At 43.0% G+C, this 22,529-nt stretch overlaps 2 protein-coding genes across 2 annotated transcripts; both read right to left on the bottom strand.

The window, feature by feature from the left end:
* Nucleotides 1-168: 168 nt before the first annotated feature.
* Nucleotides 169-9,428, bottom strand: LOC100557878 (cholinesterase). Its single transcript, XM_003217929.4, has 4 exons — nt 9,301-9,428; nt 6,555-8,010; nt 5,382-5,545; nt 169-2,430 (listed from the first exon to the last, which is right to left on the bottom strand). Exons 2-4 carry the CDS (start codon nt 8,003-8,005, stop codon nt 2,423-2,425), a joined length of 1,623 nt encoding a protein of 540 aa, XP_003217977.3. The 5' UTR covers nt 8,006-8,010; nt 9,301-9,428; the 3' UTR covers nt 169-2,422.
* Nucleotides 9,429-12,939: 3,511 nt separating this feature from the next.
* LOC100563916 (acetylcholinesterase-like) lies at nt 12,940-22,238 on the bottom strand. Its single transcript, XM_062969566.1, has 3 exons — nt 21,847-22,238; nt 19,313-20,810; nt 12,940-13,933 (listed from the first exon to the last, which is right to left on the bottom strand). Exons 2-3 carry the CDS (start codon nt 20,800-20,802, stop codon nt 13,705-13,707), a joined length of 1,719 nt encoding a protein of 572 aa, XP_062825636.1. The 5' UTR covers nt 20,803-20,810; nt 21,847-22,238; the 3' UTR covers nt 12,940-13,704.
* Between the last annotated feature and the right edge of the window lie 291 nt (nt 22,239-22,529).

The following is a 22,529-nucleotide window of genomic DNA, read 5'->3' as shown; positions in this document are numbered from 1 at the left end:
AATTGACCGCGCGGACACGGGAGGCCCACCTGTCGATTGCCTGGCGCTGCCTACTGCAGAATCCTGAGTTTGTAACTTAGTGATTATACATGATTTCAGCTCCACCAAAGCTGCAGTTTCAGAATCCAGCATGTCTAGATCCAAGGATTGAATGAGACACAGTACAGGTTAAACGCAAAATAACAGAGGCTTTATTCACTTTAGCCAAAAACTGGCATGCCACAATGAAAACATTCAGAAGCATTTATAGGAGTTTGGGAGCCATTCAAAACAAAGGATTTTCAAAATTCCGAATTCTGAATGGCTCAGGTCAGGGACAACTAGGTTTCGCATGCTGATTGGTTGAGACACTCTGTCTGCTGCATCTCAGCCAGCCAACAGTCACCGATTGGTTGCCGGGTTTGATGGGAAATTTAATAAACTATCATTGTTCACTTGGAAATTTTGTGACTGTTTCTTAGTCTGCCTCTTGTGGGTGATTAGGGGAAAGGAATGTGGGTAGGCTTTGAGTTAATGGGTGCTAATGGCTTGATTCCTGTTTGCCCAGAGTAGGACAATGGATCTTAACTGGCTAAACAATGGGTGGCAAATGGAGTTGGCATGTTTTGAACGGGTTCTCAGGAAAAGGGTCTGGCAGGTTATTGGGCAACTTCTGGTCTGAGTCTACTGTTAGATACACGGAACTATCGTGGGGATGATATGAGATTTGTTCTGGTATATATGTTTGTGCTCATGCAACTTGGTAAATTCAAGCTGAGGGCTACCTGCTGAGGTTAGCTGAACTGGGTATCTGGGGAAAGGTCACTCATGGTCTCTACATCTTGGGGTTGAGGGTATTGGAGTCCATTTTGGGTCCCAGGGTTTCAATAACATCCACTAAATTTCACTGTAATTATACTGTAAGTGTTTTCGATATTGCTATTTCTGCAATTTTCAAACATTATTACACATTACAAGTTTAAATCTGTGGGAAGCTGTTATGGAGAAAAGAATGATTTGAAGCAATGTGGAGGGTACAGCTTCTGTGCTGTAAAATATTAATAATCACTAAGTTTTGATTTAGGTACCCATTAATCTACTGTTGTAATGTAATATAGTTTAGAACTGTTTTTGAGCACAAAAGCTTTGTATTTGACATTCACTATGTTGGGTTTTAGTCTGAACTTATGAAGAGCTCTTCATGGACCTGAACCTATACTCATGTATAAGATAATAATAATAATAATAATAATAATAATAATAATAATAATAATAATAATTTTATTTTTATACCCCGCCCCATCTCCCCGAGGGGACTCGCGGCGGCTTACATGGGGCCAAGCCCAGGCAACAAGCAATATAAAACTCAGCAATAAAAACAAATCATAAACAAATAAAATCCCATATACCAATAAACAATAAGCACACTTTGATAAAAACTTGGGTTGGCTCCTAAAAAGGGTAGCGGGCCAGAAAGGTGCAAATAGTTTTATAACAATACAGATTAGGAAAGAGGAGGTACCAGGGACTATTATCCCATTAAGGTGCTGGGGGAGGCATACACCTAAAAACTATATACGGCAAGGAGTAAAAATGCTATAAAAATAGAATGGACAAACAGGGCAATCTCAAACTAAGGAAATCAGTTGCCAAAAGGCTGTTGGAAGAGCCAAGTTTTCAGGCTCTTCTGAAAAATAAGGAGGGTAGGGGCCTGCCTAATCTCCCTGGGGAGAGCCCACGACGGAGAAGGCCCTCTCCCTCGTCCCCACCAACCGCGATTGCGAGGGTGGTGGGATCGAGAGGAGGGCCTCCCCTGATGAACGGAGAGACCGTGCAGGTTCATAGGGGGAAATACGGTTGCGAAGGTAGGTGGGTCCCGAACCGTTAAGGGTTTTATAGGTGATAACCTGCACCTTGAATTGGGCTTGGAAAATAAATGGCAGCCAATGGAGCTCCTTAAACAGGGGGGTAGACCGCGTCTTGTAATTTGCTCCAGTTAGTAGCCTGGAAAGTTGAAAATTTTTACTCAGAAAATTAGCCCACAAAATCTGGGTTGACTTATCAATGGATCAGTGTAAGTACTGTACCTTAACTCATTAAAAAAAAAAAACAACACCATCCCCTTTGCTGAATAGAATGGCAAAAATTGAGAACCTAGGAATTTAGATATAATGAGAGGATTCAGCTGTAAAATCCAGGCCTAAAATTGTATTGATAGTATTTACAGTCATACTCTAACACTGTTTTGCCAGAGACAGTGTGTATAAACATGGGTATACGTAGTACTTCAATTTTTTATAACACCAACAGAGTAAATAAGCATGAATTTTTTTAATTTGAATGAATGATTAATACACATGGAAGACTGTGAGTTTTCCAAACAAAGTATAATCTCTATACAGGTCCATTCTTCCAGTTTCTTCCAGATGCTTCTTGATTGTAACTATTGGTCTGTAGAGACAAGGGAAAATAGATATCATTTCATTTCATTCCTTTAAACTTATGAATATTTAATCTGAGAACAGTAAAATCTGCAAATGAACTAAATCAAATATTTATCTTTTAAAACGTATACTGCAAATAAATGAGTAAGGGGGAATATGTAAAAAGAAAATCAAAGCTGTGATGCTTATACTGAAGGGGTCTTCAATAAACCAAAAATATTTACTTCATTCGTGAAAAAAGATTTTGACTACTCCTAATTCCATCTTGATTGCAGCAAACACCAATGAGCAAATCATAGAAAAATTAAAAACATTATGCTAGAACCTAAATAACGATTGACAAGTGGTCCAGGTGACGTTTCTCTTAGATGTTGTGCTGCCTTATTTTTCTCTAGTTTAGTCAGTTCGAACTGACTTCTTCTTGCAGATAAATGTCTCTTTTCTTGTCACACTATGTGGCTAGAACCTGGGCTGAGGATAATTTACACATTTTAGTTCTGCACTCATACTGTAGTTATTTTGTACTTTTAATGTGTGCCTACCTAATATATTTGAAACCTTTGCTCCCTCCTTCTATTGTATATAACATTAATCTTCTGCAGGAAAAACTTGGGGCACTTGTGTCAGTGGGATGGTTCACTTATGGTTGGGAAAGAGATAAGAGTCTGTAGTCCCTCAAAAGTAGTATATCCAAGCTTCACATAAGTCCCTTTTTTAAGATTATGCTTGGATGGATAACATGGGAGATGTGGAGGAAACATCAATAGCTCAGAATGGGGTAGGAAAAATGTAGGCTCCATGTTTTTGACAAAACTGCAACTTCCAACAGATTTAGCTAGCTTAGCCAGTAGTTGGGGTTGCTGGAAGATGCATTTCGACAACATCTAATGCAGGCATGGGCAAACTTCAGCCTTCCTGGTGTTTTGGACTTCAACTCCCAGACATCCCAGCCTGCTTACCAGCTGTTAGGAATGGTGGGAGATGAAGTCCAAAACATCTGGAGAGCCAAAGTTTGGCCATGCCTGATCTAATGACTGCACTTTCCCAACTCAGATGTCACTCTAGTTCAGACCTGCACAACCTGTGGCCTTCCAGGTGCTTGGGAGTCATACTCCCATAAGCCCTAGCCAGCTTGTTTAATGGTCAGGAATTCTGGGAGTTGAAGTCCAAAACGCCTGGAGGGCCACAGATTGTGCAGGCATACACAGTGCATTAAGTGCCCACAAGCAGTTACCTGAAACCCAAGCATTCTGTGGGTACTATTTCTTTGTCCAGGTTAAGAGGAAAAATTGAAAAGATGAAGTATTAATAATAAAATAATGTATTTTAACAGCTTTTTATTTATTTTAATCTGTACTTTTGATATATTTTAACTATATCGTTGTTTAAGTTGTTAGCCACTATATGTCCAAATCTGGGGGAAAAGCAAATGACAAATCATCACACTTGTCACCATCTGATCTAAGGCTAATAGATGTTATCATGAATAGTTTAATAAATGGTCAGTGTTAATTGTGCATTTCTCAATGTATTTTTGAGGTCATATGAAAATCCATAGGATGTAAACATATAAATAAATAAACAAGCACACGTGAATTGCTTGCCCAGTGAGTACTTATTAAGGTTTGGGCCCATTAGCATGAGATGTGCATGTGCAAATGGGTTTTCCAGTGATGGGGTTGGTGTCACAGCTGCAGCCTTTCTTGCATGGGTTGCTGAGGCTGTCAAATTGTTGTAAAACTTGATGTTTTTGGTGCTTAATTTGTAAAATCATAATCTAATTAGATGTTTAATAGGCTTTTCCTTAATTTCTCCTTATTATCCAACATATTTGCTTATCCAACGTTCTGCTGGCCCGTTTATGTTGAATGTGGAGTTACTGTATTATCTGGAACATACCAGAAATGCTTCTCTCTGGTGCATCAACAATGTAGAACTAATTCGGTTTGATATCAATTTAACTTCCAAAGTTTAATGCTATAGAATTCTGGGAGTTGTAGTTTCATGACATCTATAGCTTTCTTTGCCAAAGAATACTGGTGGCTCATAACTCCACAACTCCCAGGATTTCATAGCATTCAGCCATGGCAGTGAAATTAGTGTCAAACTCTTATTAAGAGGTATATAATTGGTAGTAAGAATGCTAAACGAAAACATTCTGCTGTTTTTGAGCCTACCTTTTTATCTCTGGCTTCCACCACTGCTAAAATGTGGCCTTCAAGAACTTTTCCAAAAATGAATTTGGCTGTCTGGTAATGATGCCACTACCAACCCAGGAATTTCATGCAGAATAAAGGCAGACATCCAAAGCAATGGGAGTATATTATAAGTCCCATCTGGAAAACTCCCAGAATTCTCCCACCAGGGTGGCTACTGGCCTTACTGAGTATGGTACTTTTGTATGTGGTATTCAAAAAAAACCCACTAACATTTTCTATTGATACACAGTACATTGGGCCCCTGGTGGCACAGTGCATTAAAGCGCTGAGTTGCTGAGCTTGTGGACCAAAAGGTGCCAGGTTCAAATCCCGGGAGCGGAATGAGTGCCCGCTGTTAGCCCCAGCTCCTGCCAACCTAGCAGTTCGAAAACATGCAAATGTGAATAAATCAATAGGTACCGTTCCGGCGGGAAGGTAACGGTGCTCCATGCAGTCACGCCAGCCACATGACCTTGGAGGGGTCTACGGACAACGCCGGCTCTTCGGCTTAGAAATGGAGATGAGCACCAACCCCCAGAGTCGGTCATGACTGGACTTAATGTCAGAGGAAACCTTTACCTTTACCTTTACACAGTACATTAAGCAAACATATTTTCTTTCCAGAACTCAGTGGTTCTGTAACAAGGATACCACACGGCCCCTTCACAATGCTCTTTTTAATTGAGAATCTCTATTTAAGGCCCCTAATGCTAATAGAAATTTGAAGTACAAGTTTCTTTCTCAGAGGGACTGAACTCACTTGTGCTGGCTGCATTCACATTCAGATTAGTCAAGAAATCACAGAGAGGAGTAGGTGAGACTGGCTTGAGTTGGGGTGCTCCTGTGCTGATGTGAAAGAGCTTCTTCTCCTTGGCATTGTACAGTGGCCATTGCCCCTCACCGGGTGTTGATCCAGTAGGGTTTCTTTTAATGCAAAAAGAAATCATGGTTTAAAGAGAAAGATAATTCTTTGTGATTAACACATTTTCTCATACACACACTTGCATTTTTTTGGTTATTCGGTGCTTAGGAAACAGACTTTCAAATTCAGCCAATGTTGAAATCAAATTCAGCTGGGGATGATGGGAGGGAAATGTTGAATCTCCTGGCAGAAATGTCTTAGAATCTCCTGTTGGTTCCCAGGAGGAAAATAGTGAAGGCCATTTCCATGGGTACCTGCCAGAAGCGCAGTCAGAGGAAATTGGGGAAGATGAATGTTTGTTGATGTCAGAGAGATTAGAGGTATGTCAACAGGGCTGATAGGACCAGCAATTAAAGACTCGCTTCTCCCGCTGGCTCAGAGATAAGGAGGCCAGGTGCAAAAGAAATTATCGCATGCAAGGGGTTTTGGGGTTTTAAAACAGTGGTTCATGTTGATAACAATAGTTGTGAGAGCAATGCTACATTCAGGTAGAGACCTCACGAGAAGAGCCGTGGAATTCATGTAATCAAGTGTCAAGCGGTTTCTGTGTGCTGATTTTGTGAGGCTCATATAATCCAGTTTAAAGCAGAAAACCTAGAATCAGATCCTGGGATATAGGGCCTGTCTGGAAGGGCCCTAAGTTAGAGCACCTTGATTGCCTTCTCCTATTGCTCTCTTCTATATCTTAATCATTTGGGCCCCAAAATCTATCTATTCACCCAATGGGAAATTAGCAAGTATTTATTATACTTTTTATGGCTACTTGTTTGTATTGCTTTCATTTTATATTAGCATTTTGATTTCTAGTTAATGATACTTTTGACATTGAACATGTTGTCTTTTTGGTTTTAGATATTTGTAATTGGCTACTTGAAATGTGTTTTTAAATCACTTGTTAGCCAATTTGCGAGTTTATGAGAAAAGATGGAGCATAGATTGAATTTTTTTTATCCTCGTCAATTTCATCAATATCAAACATGATCTTATGATCCAAAATATTTGATGACTTACCCACTTCTGGCAAACTCGGCCCAATATCGCATCACTCTACGGCTCAGTGCTTTTTCTGCCTCTGTGACTGGCTGGCTTGTTGGCAAAGCAGCTTTGAAGCTTCCAAACAGGTAAGGCACCTCAGACCCATAGGGCGTCTTTACCCATTCAGGCCAGGTGGAACCAGATGAACGGTGATCGAAGGAATAAACATAGACTGGCCTCCCAGCTTCTTGGATCTTTGCAGCAAATTCATCCAAAGAGCACACAAAGAAGTAATCTCTAAAATATTGAGCAAAGGCCAAACGGTACTGCTCTGGCCCATGATAGTTTTCACTGAACTTCCGTGCTACAACCTGAGCAACAGCTTCATTTGTTCCATTTGCCATTGTTCCCATCACCCCTTGATAAAGCTGTTCCCAGGTCACTATCCCACCATTGGATTTGGTGTTAGGATACATATACAATACAAATGTAGATCCTTCATCAGCTAAGATGCCTGTGATAATTGATTTACCCTGAAAATTTGCATCCTTTAGGAGTTTTCTTGGCTCATCTGTCAGGAATTCTCCATCTACTGTCAAGGAATTGATAGCAGTCAGTTGAGAAAATTTTTTGTCCCCAATTTCTATTCTCTGTAGACAGCTTACCGTGTCAGCATCTAGAGGACACCCCACTTCTTGGCTTACCATCTCTGCATCTAGCTTTGCTTTCTGGGTATCCTTCCAGGGCCAGATGGCATTGGGAACGCCACCCTGGAGCACAGCATGAGAAAAAAGTGGTTGGCTTACAGGTGAGAGAAGGTGGAACCCCACCATGGCTGCTCCAGCACCGTGGCCAACAAGAGTCAATTGAGCTGGGTTACCACCAAAGACAGCTGCGTTCTCCTTCAGCCATTTCAGAGCCAGGTGTTGGTCCCATAAGCCAACATTTCCTGGGGCATGTGGTGGCATATAAAGAAAACCCAGAGCTCCCAAGCGGTAATTCATGGAGGCCACAATGACATTCTCTGTGGCAGCTAAGGTGGCTCCATTATAGATCTCCAAGGAAGCAGTGCCAGTGACATAACCCATACCTTGGATCCATACAAGGATAGGTGCTGGGGTGGAGGGCTTTGGGTGGGGTACCCAGATATTGAGGAAAAGACAGTCTTCTGAAAGTGGTGTATTGGCAACCCATATGTCTATATCAAAGAGTCCAGAAGCATTTGCTTGGGGACAAGAATTGCCAAACCTGGTGGTCTCCAACACGTGGGTCCAGGGTGGATGTGGAAGAGGCTTCTGGAACCGGAGTTTCCCTAGCGGGGGCTTAGCATAAGGGATGCCAAGATAGGCAGTCACAGAGCCAGGACCAGCCAGAATTCTCTTGCCTTGAATGGAGCCACTGTTGGTCACCACCACGGTATCATCTTCAGAGGCAGAAATCAGTGAGAGGAATAAAAGACCAAAAACAGAAAGGAGGAGGCGAGGCATTGCAGCTGTAGGTGAAAGAACCAGAAATGCAGAGGATGAAAATGAATTATATATTTTTCTTTTCTCATTTGGATATCTATATCCTACTAGCTATAGAAAGTGTCCAAAAAAGAAGCCATGTTTACCTATTTTACTGAAAGAAAGGAAAATAAATTCTATGGTGATGTGATACAATTATTCTGTTGTATCACACAATAAAATTAGTCTGCAAATAAGAGGTGTGGTTGGAAAGTCTCCCTCCTTTGGATCCACTGATGACTAGTTAACAAAAATATTTTTAATGTCAACCAGTTCATTCACAGATTCTATTTGTCCAGTTATTATAAATACCATCAGATACTATGTTATGTCTCCATTGGGCCATGTTTTCTCTCTGGCCTCATAATGTGTAATCCATGGATTAATGTTCTGTCAGACCTTAGAAATATCACTTTATTGGACTACAATTCCTGAAATCCTCTTGCATTGGCTATGTTGGCTGGAAAATTCTAGGAACCATTATCCAAAAAATATTAATATTTCATGTTTGGTTTCTTATTTGGATGAGTTGCAGCTGAAAAAGAATTCAACTGTGTATTTCCTCTGGATGTTATTTGACCATTCAAAGCATATTTTGAAGCACGTTAGGTCTGATCTATCTCTTTGCCACACAGCTTCAAAAATGTAAATTCATTAGAGAAGGATTCAATTTGTTGAAAGCTTCCCTTCACTTTTTAACACTTCACTTTCTGACACCACTGTCAGAACTCTTGCAAATTGCAAGTGAGTTCCATTAATTTCATGAGGAATCAATTCTTTCATCAGTTCTTCTTGCCTATGAGACTTGCTTAACTGCTTGTGCACATATGCACAATCCCAAGGCTTGCTTACTGAAAGAACTGATCCTTCCTTGAATCACTGTTGCATTTGTGCAAAAGCACTTTTCACTTTATCATACATTAAAAAATGCTATTTAGGGGTCAAAATACACTTGCAAGCTTAAAAATCTGGGTTCCCCCTTTCAACCGAGTCTACTTTCTGACAGTGCTCTGGTCCCAAGTAAGAGGGGGCCTGTTTGTATTACTCAGAAGGTGTTAATCCCTGATCATTTCTTTTGTTGAAGGAATAAGGAAACATAGTGCTGTAAGTTAAGATTCCTGACATCTATACCAATGCTATGTGCCTTCCAGTTCCATAAAGACCACTCTGCTATTTTTCCTCATTTATCAACTACAGGTTTTTATTTCTCTGGGGTGCTATGAGGTAACATTGCACATCTAACTGCCATAACTTTTCTCTGTGCATTATGAACTCACCTCCTTTCTCCCTGGTAGGGTTTTGCTGCTCCTTGGGGTCCCTAGCAGCTCAGATTTAGAAGGGAGAGGTTAGTTCTAATGGATGAAACTCCTGCAAACAACATGTAGGGTGAATGCAGATATATATAGGTCAACAGCCTTACAAGATACGCCCACAGTGTGGGAGGAAAAGAAGAATAACTTCCAGTAAAAAGAAACGACAACATTTGATTTGCATAACCTGGCTTGCAAATGTTAAAAAAAAACCCTTCTGTTCTTGTGTAACTTGGCAAGTACTGTATAGAAAAGGAGAACATAGTTGTTGACATTGTTGACTACACCTAATAGCTGCCAGGCTGACAAGACAGGGAAATTCAGGACTTCAGTAATACTAGCAATTCCAAATCCCATCTACCTCACTCTGGTTTTACTAAGCCCTTGGACATTCTACTCATTGGTATATCTGCTAAATTCTGATGAGGACATTTCCCCAGACTTCTTATTGCAAGGGTTTACAAACTAAGGCCTATGGGCCGTATGTAGCCCTCCAAGGACATTTACCTGTCACCTACCCTAAACTTTAGACTTAAGGTCACCCTGAGTCTGAAATAACTTGAAGGTACACAACAACAATCCTAATTAATTTGAGTATCTCATCAGCCAAAAGCAGGCCCATGCTTTCCATTGAAATACTGGTAAGTTTATTTGTTGTTTTTTATTCATTCAGTCGATTCCGACTCTTCGTGACTTCATGGACCAGCCCACGCCAGAGTTCCCCATCAGCTGTCACCACCCTCAACTCCTTCAAGGTCAAGCCAGTCACTTCAAGGATAGCATCCATTCATCTTGCCCTTGGTCGGCCGCTTTTCCTTTTTCCTTCCATTTTCCCCAGCATCATTCTCTTCTCCAAGCTTTTCTGTGTTCTCATGATGTGGCCAAAATACTTCATCTTTGCCTCTAATAACCTTCCCTCCAGTGAGCAACCGGGCATTATTTCCTAGAGGATGGACTTGTTGGATCTTCTCGCAGTCCAAGGCACTCTCTGAATTTTTCTCCAGCTCCACAGTTCAAAAGTGTCTACCTTCCTTTGCTCAGCCTTCCTTGTGGTTCAGCTCCAGCATCCATAGGTTACTATGGGTAATACTATTGCTTTGACTATGCCAGTGTAATTTCCCTACTCTTAACTATTTTATCATAGAATCATAGAATAGTAGAGTTGGAAGAGACCTCATGGGCCATCCAGTCCAACCCCCTGCCAAGAAGCAGGAAATCGCATTCAAAGCACCCCCGACAGATGGCCATCCAGCCTCTGCTTAAAAGCCTCCAAGGAAGGAGCCTCCACCACAGCCCGGGGGAGAGAGTTCCACTGTCAAACAGCTCTCATAGTCAGGAAGTTCTTCCTGATGTTCAGGTGGAATCTCCTTTCCTGTAGTTTGAAGCCATTGTTCCGTGTCCTAGTCTGCAGGGCAGCAGAAAACAAGCTTGCTCCCTCCTCCCTATGACTTCCCTTCACGTATTTGTACATGGCTATCATGTCTCCTCTCAGCCTTCTCTTCTGCAGGCTAAACATGCCAAGCTCTTTAAGCCACTCCTCATAGGGCTTGTTCTCCAGACCCTTAATCATTTTAGTCACCCTCCTCTGGACGCTTTCCAGCTTGTCAACATCTCCCTTCAACTGTGGTGCCCAGAATTGGACGCAGTATTCCAGGTGTGGTCTGACCAAGGCAGAATAGAGAGGGAGCATGACTTCCCTGGATCTAGACGCTATTCCCCTATTGATGCAGGCCAGAATCCCGTTGGCTTTTTTAGCAGCCGCATCACATTGTTGGCTCATGTTTAACTTGTTGTCCACTAGGACTCCAAGGTCTTTTTCGCACACACTGCTGTCAAGCCAGGCGTCCCCCATTCTGTATCTTTGATTTGCATTTTTTCTGCCGAAGTGAAGTATCTTGCATTTGTCCCTGTTGAACTTCATTTTGTTAGTTTTGGCCCATCTCTCTAGTCTGTCAAGATCGTTTTGAATTCTGCTCCTGTCTTCTGGAGTGTTAGCTATCCCTCCCAGTTTTGTGTCGTCTGCAAACTTGATGATCGTGCCTTCTAACCCTTCGTCTAAGTCGTTAATAAAGATGTTGAACAGAACCGGGCCCAGGACGGAGCCCTGCGGCACTCCACTTGTCACTTCTTTCCATGATGAAGACGACGCATTGGTGAGCACCCTTTGGGTTCGTTCGCTTAGCCAATTACAGATCCACCTAACCGTAGTTTTGTCTAGCCCACATTTTACTAGTTTATTTGCCAGAAGGTCGTGGGGGACTTTGTCGAAGGCCTTACTGAAATCCAGGTAGGCTACATCCACAGCATTCCCTGTATCGACCCAACTCGTAACTCTATCGAAAAAAGAGATCAGATTAGTCTGGCATGACTTGTTTTTGGTAAATCCGTGTTGACTATTAGCAATGACCGCATTTGTTTCTAAAATCTGATAAAATCATTTTGGATTCTGATCCTGTCCTCTGAGGTATTAACTATTAACTACTCCCCAATTTGGAGCCATCTGAAAATTTAATAAGCATGCCTTCTATTCTGTCCTCCAGACATTCTGTCATCCAGAATGAATAAATAAGAGCCATTGGGGAGCACTTTTGGGGTTCAGCCAGTCAATCAATTCCCAATTCACCGCGCAGTAGCATTGTCTGCCCCACATTTTATTAGCTTCTTTGTGAGAATGTCATGGGGAATTTTGTCAAAGACTTTACTGAAATCAAGATAGGCCACATCTGCAACATTCCTTTCATCTACCAAGATTGTAACTCTGATGAATTCTTTTGTGAGACTGTTGCAAATTTTATCCTTGAGATTAGTAACTTTTAAGTATGTTTTCTTTTTATCTGTGACTTCCTCTTGTTTTATATACCTGTGTTGTGATTTGGTTGCTGTATGCCAATAAAGGCTGTTTAAACTCTGTCAAAAGCTGAAAAGGTTAATCTGGCATTATTTGTTTTTGAGAAACCCATGTTGACTTTTTGTGAATCTGGCATTTTTTCTAAGTGTTTACAGATGGTCTGTTTAATGAAGTGCTTCAGAACCATTTGTGGTATTGGTGCCAGGCTCAGTAAGCAGTAATTGGGTCCTTTCCCCTCCCTTTTTGAAGATGTGGATAATATTTACATTCTTCCAATTTGTTGGAACTTCTCCTGTTCTCTAGAGATTCTCAAAGATGGTTGCAATTGGTTCTGAAATTTATTCTACTGGTTCTTTTAACACCTTGAATATTGTTCATCTTGAATTCATTTAGATTAGCCAGATATTCCTGTATTGCCCCTTTAACTATTCTGTGGTCCATTTCTTTTACTTAATCCTCTTTTCCATTCTCTCCAAGTTGAACATGGATAACCTTTTGAGAGAAGACTGAAGCAAAGAAGCTGTTGAGTAGTTCTGCCTTTTCTCTGTCCCTATTAGCATTTAAGCATATACTGTATGCAGCAACCCTACCATGTCCATGTTCCTGAAAATGGAGCTCAGATTAATTATCTCCCTGTGTCCCTGTCTGAGATCAGAAGCAGAAAGCCCCACACTGGGAAAACCCACCTGGTTCTTCCCCTTTTCACAAAGCAGCTCAATGGGCGCAGATCACCATTAGGACACAGTAACCTTCTTATCGGTTAGTCTCCCAGAACACACTTGGGCAGAGCACAATGGATAAGGATGTCAACTGGCAGCTGATCATTTAAGGGATTCAAAGGCCAACCACAACCCAGATCCCCATTATCCCACTTAGGAAAAAACAGGAAGTCCCACCACCTAAGCGCCATTCCAGCCAGATAACCCACCAGTGACCATTGTCACTATTGTCATAAGCAAATATTCATTTCCTCTCCCAGAAAGCCCTCCAGCCATTGGAAAAGAAGACTGAAAACAGCAAAGCAACAAAGACAGATTTTCTCCAATAAAGCTTTATTAAAGTTCCTTCCATACACAGTGCAGCGATCACAGTTGTAAAATATGACAACAATGAAGGCAGATTAGACCAAGAAGAAAATAGACTGTAACTTCGTGTCAATTAGAACAAAGTCCACCACACAATACTGACAGCCAATAACAGAAGGTATGTCAGATTTAGGATTCTCTCTCTTCCCTAACATCCTTCCTTGATCAATGAAGCAATAAAATTGACCTTTGATTTTGCCCTCATCTCTGCGTGTTTTGATTGAGAAATATTGAAACCTGGCACCTTGCGGATGGAGCCTAATTTGGACAACAATGTCAAACTGTATTAATTCTACAGCATAGATGCAGCTTAAATAAGTGGGTAGATTAGTAAGTAGTAGCAGTTGATAGAATTTTGAGGTCCCCTCTCTTACTCAGGAACATAAGAGAGGACCAAGCCCATTACAACACATATGATAATATAAAGATAGCTATTAGCTAATCCAACACAATTAATCTTATTAGAAACATCAGCATCATGGCCCACAGAGATATGCAACATATGATGGAGCTGGCCTCACTTCGATTTGTAGCAAAAAGGCCACAGTGTCGAGCAGGCGATACCGGCATAACCTGAGCTTGCTCAGTGCTAAGATGGAAGAAGTTCTGCTGTGTAGGGTTATAAGGCAGCCACTCCACTTCTTTCTTCTCTGATCCTGTGGGATTCCTATTGAGGAGAAAACAATATGTTTATAACCAGCAGGCTGTAATGTTGCATGTAAACTCAGGAAAAATGGTAGAAGAGATCACAAGGTTTGGAGGTTCTTTTAGGTTTGAACAAGGAACATGAATAGAATTCTTCGGGGTGCAGAAAAAAGGGACCAAGCTACTTTTCTCTCTCAAAACTAACGAAGTGCTCAAAAAGACATGATCCAGCAAAGTCCTTTTATGTTTTCCATAATTTGACAAGGGACTGTCCCAATTACACTTTGGCCACCTCACTTTTTCAGAAATTTTAAAAAGACCCAGTTTCCCTCTTCTTCTCCCACGATTTCCTTTTCTTCTCAGCTTACTTCAAGTATTGCAAATTAAGTTCAAGATGCAAAAGGAGTTTGTGCTATATTATCTCCATAGTGGGCAACACCTCACCCTTTCCAGTAGGCACCTGCAAAGGCAAACTGCTGCAGTCTCTCCTGGTTTGTGTGTTCAAGTACCCGTATCTCTGTTTGCATCAGTGAAACATTGGGGGGGGGGGCATATAATGAAGATATCCAGCTGCAGCTGAGTTGAAAGCCAACATCCTACTCCCATCCTAGTATTATTCCCACTCCAAACTTTACTCAACCAGTACCAGCTGCACTTTTTAGAAAGTCTTTAGTACCACAACATCTGTGTCCTTTCTTTCCCTCTTTTTCTTCTTGGCTGAATTTTCATTCCCACCGCAACCACCAAGCCCTTTCAACCTCTCCTATTCTAACTATTTTCTTCACCTTTATCAGGAACCAGGAGTAGTTTTCCTGCTCCTGTAAATTCCCCCACTGTCACCTCAATGTGATGAGGTCCTAAGAGTCACTGAGATGCCATTAGGTAACATGACATATTCTAAGTAATGCGGTGTTTTGTAACTTTTTTTTCTGATCCTATGTTTAGATCTATCTTTTTCCTCTTCCTCCTTTCTCTGTATTTCTCAATGTGCATGGCATTGTGCCAAAATGGATATAATCTACTTTACTTGGTTCTGATCATGCACTGGGTTACACAACATGTCACACAAAGTCTGACATTGTTTTCTGCTTCCTTTTGCACAACAGTTAACAAAAGCTGAGTGTTTTGGCTGCCCAAATTGCTTCTACCTGTGACTTTCTGGAATCAAAATCTGAATCAAAAGCATTTTGGAATATAATATAAGATGGTATTGAGCAGCCCTTCAGATGTTCTTGGACTCCACTTCCCAGCAATCCAAATGTTCCACCTGCACATTAGGAAGAACTTCCTGACTGTAAGAGCTGTTTAACAGCAGTGGAACTCTCTGCCTCGGAGTGAGGTGGAAGTTCCTTTCTTGAAAACTTTTAAACAGAGGCTGGATGGCCATCTGTCAGGGCTTTTTCTGCATGGCAGGAGGTTGGACTCGATAGCCCATGTGGTCTCTTCCAACTCTAAGATTCTGTGACTCTGCAGAAAATGCTTAAATTGGACTTCATAAAAAGGAAATGAAGCCTGTTTAGCAAGGCTTCCAAATGCTGATTTCTTATAAGTAAATGTGTGATTTTATAATTATTTTATATGCCTATATCTATGGGGCCATGTAAGAATTCATTGACTGAAAGCAGTTGCAATGGAAAAGCTTAAACTCTGAGCTAAAGAAATGCATAGTCCTCATTTTCATAATTAATATGGGTGATTACCTGCAACAGATGCAATCCACATAAAGCTGTTAAATAAAATAAATAAACAACTTGAGGATCCTTAGTTGGATTGGTTGGCCAAGAAGTCTATTGATTTCATATTTTTTCAGATTTTGGAATGCCTGTTGTTGCAAATATATACATAATGAGAGATATTGGAGATGGGATCCAAGTCTAAACCCAGAATTCATGTATGTTTCCAATACAATTTATACACAAGGCTTGAAGATAATTGTATACATGTTTAACAATTTTGAACATGAAACAAAATTTGTGTGCACTGGACCATCAGAAAACAAATGTGTGGCTATCTTATTATTATTTTTATTATTATTATTATTATTAAACTTTATTTGTACCCCGCTAGCATTTCCCGAAGGACTCGATGCGGCTTACAAAGACCAAGGCCTCAACACACAATATAACAATACAAAACAAAAGGCAAATTAAAACAGTATAAACAACAAACAATAAACAATATGCTAAAACACAATAAAACTGGGCCGGGTCAGAGTAATGGGTACAAGATTAAAAGTGCTGATGTGACAGGTGATATATAAGGCTTCTAGGGCAAGTGCAGAGTGCGACATACGATCTAGTTCTAATAAAGTGCTTATGGGACTTGGAGTTGGAGATTTCCTATTAATCTGGGAAGGCACATTGGAACAGCCAGGTCTTCAAGTTCTTTCTGAAGACTGCCAATGTAGGGGCCTGTCTGAGATCCTTGGGGAGGGTGTTCCAGAGTCGGGGGGCCACCACAGAGAAGGCCCTGTCTCGTGTCCCCACCAACCGCGCTTGCGATGCAGGCGGGATCACGAGCAGGGCCTCTCCAGATGACCGAAGTGAACGCGTGGGTTCGTAGACGGAGATGCGGTCACGGAGGTAGGATGGTCCCAAACCGTTCAGGGCTTTGTAGGTAAGCACCTGCACCTTAAATTGGGCTCGGAAAGTAAATGGCAGCCAGTGGAGCTCCTTGAACAGGAGGGTTGACCTCTCTCTGTAAGGGGCCCCAGTTAACATCCTGGCTGCCGCTCGTTGGACCAGTTGGAACTTCCGAGCCGTTTTCAAGGGCAGCCCCACGTAGAGCGCATTACAGTAGTCCAGTCTGGAGGTGACCAAGGCATGGACCACCCCGGCCAGATCAGCCTTCGCGAGGTACGGTCGCAGTTGGCGCACGAGTCTCAATTGTACAAAGGCCCTCCCAGACACCGCTGACGCCTGAGCCTCGAGCATAAGCGATGAATCCAAGAGGACTCCCAGACTGCGGACCTGTGGCTTCAGGGGGAGTGTAACCCTGTCCAGCACAGGTTGCCACCCTATACCCCGGTCAGGATTATGATCGACCAGGAGGACCTCTGTCTTGTCGGGATTGATCTTCAGCTTGTTCCTCCTCATCCAGATAGACACAGCGGCCAGGCACTCGTCCAGCACCCGAGAGGCCTCCTTGGAATTAGGTGGAAAGGAGTCGTAGAGTTGTGCGTCATCTGCATAGAGGTGACACCCAACTCCAAAACTCCGGATGACCTCTCCCAGCGGTTTCATGTAGATGTTAAAGAGCATGGGAGACAGAATAGAGCCTTGCGGGACCCCACAGCTCAAAGGCCAGGGGTCCGAGCAGGCGTCTCCCAGCTTCACCATCTGGGATCGACCCTCCAGGAAGGATCGGAGCCACGACAAAACCGTGCCCCCGAGACCCATCCCAGAGAGTCGTCCCAGAAGGATACCATGATCAATGGTATCGAAAGCCGCTGAGATGTCCAAGAGAACCAACAGGGTCACACTCCCCCTGTCCAGCTCTCTACGGAGGTCATCCACCAAGGCGACCAAGGCTGTCTCGGTGCTGTGACCAGGCCTGAAACCAGACTGTGACTGATCTAGGTAGTTGATGTCATCTAGAAAGCCCTGGAGCTGGGAGGCAACCACCCGCTCCAGCACCTTACCCAAGAAAGGGAGGTTGGAGATTGGTCTGAAATTGTTCAGCACCGTGGAGTCAAGGGAAACCTTTTTAAGGAGTGGACGAACCACAGCTTGTTTCAGATGAGATGGAAAACCCCCCTGCTCCAACGATGCATTAACGATCAACACAAACCAATCAACCAGCCCCTCCCTGGTCGATTTAATTAGCCAAGACGGGCAAGGGTCCAGAGCCGACGTGGCTGCCCTCACAGCCCCAAGGACCTCCACCACGGTCTCAGGAAGAACAAGCCTAAAAGAATCCCACAAAATCGGACAAGCAGATGCCTCAATCACCTCCCCTGGCACTGTGGTGAAATTGGAGTCGAGCTCAAGGTGTATCTGAGTGACTTTGTCTGCAAAATGGTGTGCGAAATCGCGACACCGAGTTGCTGGGTCGTCAAAAGTCTCCTCCACCACAGGTGGCTGAAGGAGTTCCCCAACGACCCGAAACAACTCCGATGATCTATTTGCTGCAGACGCTATACGGGTAGTCATATAGGACTCCTTGGCTGCCCGTATAGCCATGGTATACGCCCTAAGAAAGGCTGTAGCCCGTGCTCGGTCGGACACACCCCGAGAACTCCTCCAAGTGCGCTCTAGCCCCCTCCTCATATGCTTCATCACAGCCAGCTCCCCGGTGAACCAGGGAGACGGCTTGTCATGACACAATGTGATGGGGCGTTCGGGAGCGATCGTATCTATCGCCCTGGTCACTTCCCTGTTATAGAGATCGACCAGGACGTCGACAGGATCACCAGGCTCCATGGCAGGAAGGACCCCAAGATTCCTCAGGAATCCCTCCGGATCCATCAGTCTCCTGGGGCGGACGATCTTAATTTGTCCTTCACCCCTGCGGAGGTTTAGGGTCGCCGAAAGTCTAAAACTGACCAGATAATTATCAGACCATGACACAGGAAGGGTGTTTTGTTCTTCCACTCTGATCATTCCACTGTCCGCCACAAAAACTAGGTCGAGTGTGTGTCCAGCCTGATGGGTAGGACCAGCTATAATTTGTGATAGCCCCATGGTCGTCATGGCGGCCATGAAATCCTGAGCTGCACCAGTCAAGGGGGTCTCAGCATGAATGTTAAAGTCTCCCAGCACCACCAGGCGCTGGGAGACCAAGGCCAAATTGGAGACCACCTCTGCTAGCTCAGTCAGGGAAACTACTGGGTCGCGGGGTGGGCGGTACACCAGCAGAAACCCCACGCTATCACGGTTCCCCACCCTCAGGTGGACGCACTCAAACCCAGATGCCTGCGGAACAGAGCATCTGACCACGGCGATGGATTGCCGATAGACAACTGCGACCCCTCCTCCGCGCCCCCCCAGCCTAGCCTGCTGATGCACTCCGAGGCCTGGTGGGCACAGCTGAGTGAGATTTACTCCCCCCAGCTCGTCCAGCCAGGTCTCGGTAATGCAAGCCAGATCCGCCCCCTAATCCAGGATCAAGTCCTGAATGGCAGCGGTCTTACCATTGATGGATCTGGCATTGATCAGCAATCTTAGGCACCAATGTGGACAATTTTGGCTGATGGAATATTTCAGAATTCCAGGGAAGGGATGCTCAACCTGTAACTTAAAAATTCATTAGTTATTCCTATTACAAGGTACCAAGCACTGTTTCTGATTATATGTAATGCGGGATAGAAAATGCAGAGAAGAAATTAATGTGTATTCTGTTACTCAGATTGTACTGATTTTATCAATAAAGAAGAGAAGAATGAGCAAGAAAAATGCCTTACCCAGTTCTGGCGAACTCTGCCCAATATCGCATTATTCTCTGGCTGAGCGCTGCATCCGCCTCTGTGTGTGTTTTGTTGGCCTCCAATGCTGCCTTAAAGCTTCCAAACAGATAAATGACTTCAGCTCCATGGGTTGCCTTTGCCCACTCAGGCCAGACAGTGCCAGAGGTGTGATGTGTAAAAAGATAAACATACACAGGACTCCCAGCTTTTCTCATCTGGTCAGCAATTTCGGCTGCAGGACATACAAAGAAATAATCACCCAAGGATTGCACCAAGGCTGAACGGTACTTTGCCAGGCCATGACTTTCTTCAGTGTACTTCAGGGCCACAGCCTGAATATCTTCTTCAGTTGCATTTCGTACTGTATTTCTTAATGTTTCTAGAAATTGTTCCCGAGTGATTAGGCTGTGATTGTTTCCAGGAAAAATAAAAGCCAGCATGGAAGCCGCTTCATCTGAGGTGACACCAGTGAGAATAGGTTTGGTCTGCACAAGCTGAGAGTTTAAAAGACTCTGAGGATCATCAGTCAAAAATTCCCCATCTGTTGTTGGTGCAAAGATGAATTCCAAAATATAATTATTTTTCTGAAACAGAGATGTTTCGTACTGAGGAAATTCCATTGCATCTTTTTTCTGAAGGCAACTCACAATTTCATTTTCATTGCCTTCTCCACATCCCAGCAGCTGGCTAAGCTCAAAGGAGTTATTCTTGGCCTTCTTAGGACTCACCCAACCCCAGATGGCATTGGGGGCTCCACTCTGAAGCACAGCTTGGGCAAAAAGGGACTCACTTTTGGATGAGAGGAGATGGAAGCCAACAAAGGCTGCTCCAGCACTATGACCAAAAATCGTCACCCGCCTTGGATCTCCACCAAAGGCAGCTGCATTCTGCTTGATCCAGGTCAGGGCCAGGTGTTGGTCCCACAGACCCATGTTTCCTGGGATGGCTGGTGGCAAGGAAAGAAAGCCCAGAGCCCCCAGGCGGTAATTCATGGAGGCCACAATGACATTCTCAGTTGCAGCTAAAGAAGCTCCATTGTACAAATCCAGAGAACTTGTACCTGCAACAAAGCCCCCTCCGTGTATCCAGACAAGAATGGGAATTGGTACAGAGGGCTGTGGATGGGGCACCCAGATGTTGAGGAAGAGACAATCTTCTGACAGGGGCCTATTAGGATTCCACAATTTTGCCTCAGGTGTTTGAGTTAGAAGTAATTGAGGACAGGCATTGCCAAAGTCGGTGGCCTCAAAGATTTGATTCCATGGTTGATGTGGAAGAGGCTTCTGGAATCGCAGTTTCCCCAAGGGAGGCTCAGCATAGGGGATGCCAAGATAAGCTCTCACAGAGCCAGAGCCAACGGTGAGAGTTTTACCCTTGACAGGGCCACTGCTGGTGTCCACCGCAAGGTCATCTTTGGAAGCAGCATTGGAGGCCAGTGAAAACAGGATGAAGAGAGAGCATGATATGGAAAAGGCAAGACCAAGCATTGCAGCGACTGGAAGGAGAAAGTTCTAAGTGAGATAACAATAAATAACAAAAAAGTCCTGTTCCAGTCTCATCCCATGGATGGCCATGTTCACATCACCAGCTCTGGTATATTCATACCCTATTTACAATAATTCTTGCTTGGACTCTAGAAAGATAAGGATTATTTAAATCCTTTAGCCCTTTTCCATTCTCACTCAATAGATCTTCACTTCACTTTATTTCTTAATTAGTCGCTCTCCACCAGAGTGCTCCGAGCGATAGCCATGTTTCCATGGTTAATTCCAGTACATTGATACCCTATTTACAATTATTTATTTATTTACAACATTTATACCCCGCCCTTCTCACCCGAGGGAACTCAGGGTGGCTTACAAAAATTGGCAAAATTTAATGCCCAAAATGCAATCATAAAAACAAAACAGTATAAACAGATCCATTAATAACATTGTTAAAACACATTATAAAAACCTTAAAAACGTATATACAGTAGAGACTCACTTATCCAAGCTAAATGGGCCGGCAGAAGCTTGGATAAGCGAATATGTTGGATAATAAGGAGGGATTAAGGAAAAGCCTATTAAACATCAAATTAGGTTATGATTTTACAAATTAAGCACCCAAACATCATGTTATACAACAAATTTGACAGAAAAAGCAGTTCAATACGTAGTAATGTTATGTTGTAATTACTGTATTTACGAATTTAGCACCAAAATATCAATATATATTGAAAACATTGACTTCAAAAATGGCTTGGATTAACCAGAAGCTTGGATAAGCGAGGCTTGGATAAGTGAGACTCTACTGTATATCTATTCAGATAGATCTATTTTCAGATATATAGTATCTTCCCTCCCTCTCTCCCTCTTAACAAAGACAGGAGGGCTTTCATACCCAGATGTGCAGATTAGTGAATCTGAGCCTGAAAGTAGACAATAAACCTTGCAAACATTGGGTATTAGGCTGTGGCTTCTGCTGTAATGCATAACTGCTATCACACCTAACTGCAAATCAGGAATTAATGGAAGTAAATCAGGAATTACCTGCTTGTGCCCACAAAGGGCCTGCCGATTAATTGTCTTGCTCAACGAAGACTGTGGACAGTTTCCGCTCTTCTGAATATCTTCCCCTTCATGTTGTATTGCACATAAATATTTCTCATAGCCAGTAAGTGTCTTGCCATATCCTTCAGTGCAGATAGATCTTGCTTCAGATCATTTTTAGGAAGTAAATACATTTTTGTTAATCTTTACAGTAACAGCAGAACTGCCCCTTGCAAAAACAACTCAGAATTCACTGAAACTGAATAAAATGGTTATGCTAATTTGGGAAAAATTTGGGGCCGGGCTGTGGTGCAGACTGTTGAGCAGCTGCAATAAATCACTCTGACCATGAGGTCATGAGTTCGAGGCCAGCCCATGGCGAGGTGAGCACCCGTCAATTAAAAATAAAAAATAGCTCCTGCTCGTTGCTGACCTAGCAACCCGAAAGATAGTTGCATCTATCAAGTAGGAAATAAGGTAACACTTATAAAAGTGGGGAGGCAAGTTTAACTAATTTACGACCTGGAATGAGGAAGTGCCCTCAGAGTGGATGATGAAGCAGCTGCTCCCCCCTGTGGCCAGAATCGAACATCCCCTCAGGAGAAGGTTAAATTGCCTCTGTGTCTGTCTGTCTCGGTCTCTGAATTGTTTATGAGCATTGAATGTTTGCCCTATGTGTGTAT

Source organism: Anolis carolinensis, chromosome 2 (assembly GCF_035594765.1).
Source record: "Anolis carolinensis isolate JA03-04 chromosome 2, rAnoCar3.1.pri, whole genome shotgun sequence".
NCBI lineage: Eukaryota > Metazoa > Chordata > Lepidosauria > Squamata > Dactyloidae > Anolis > Anolis carolinensis.
This window is presented reverse-complemented; position numbering and strand designations above follow the sequence as displayed.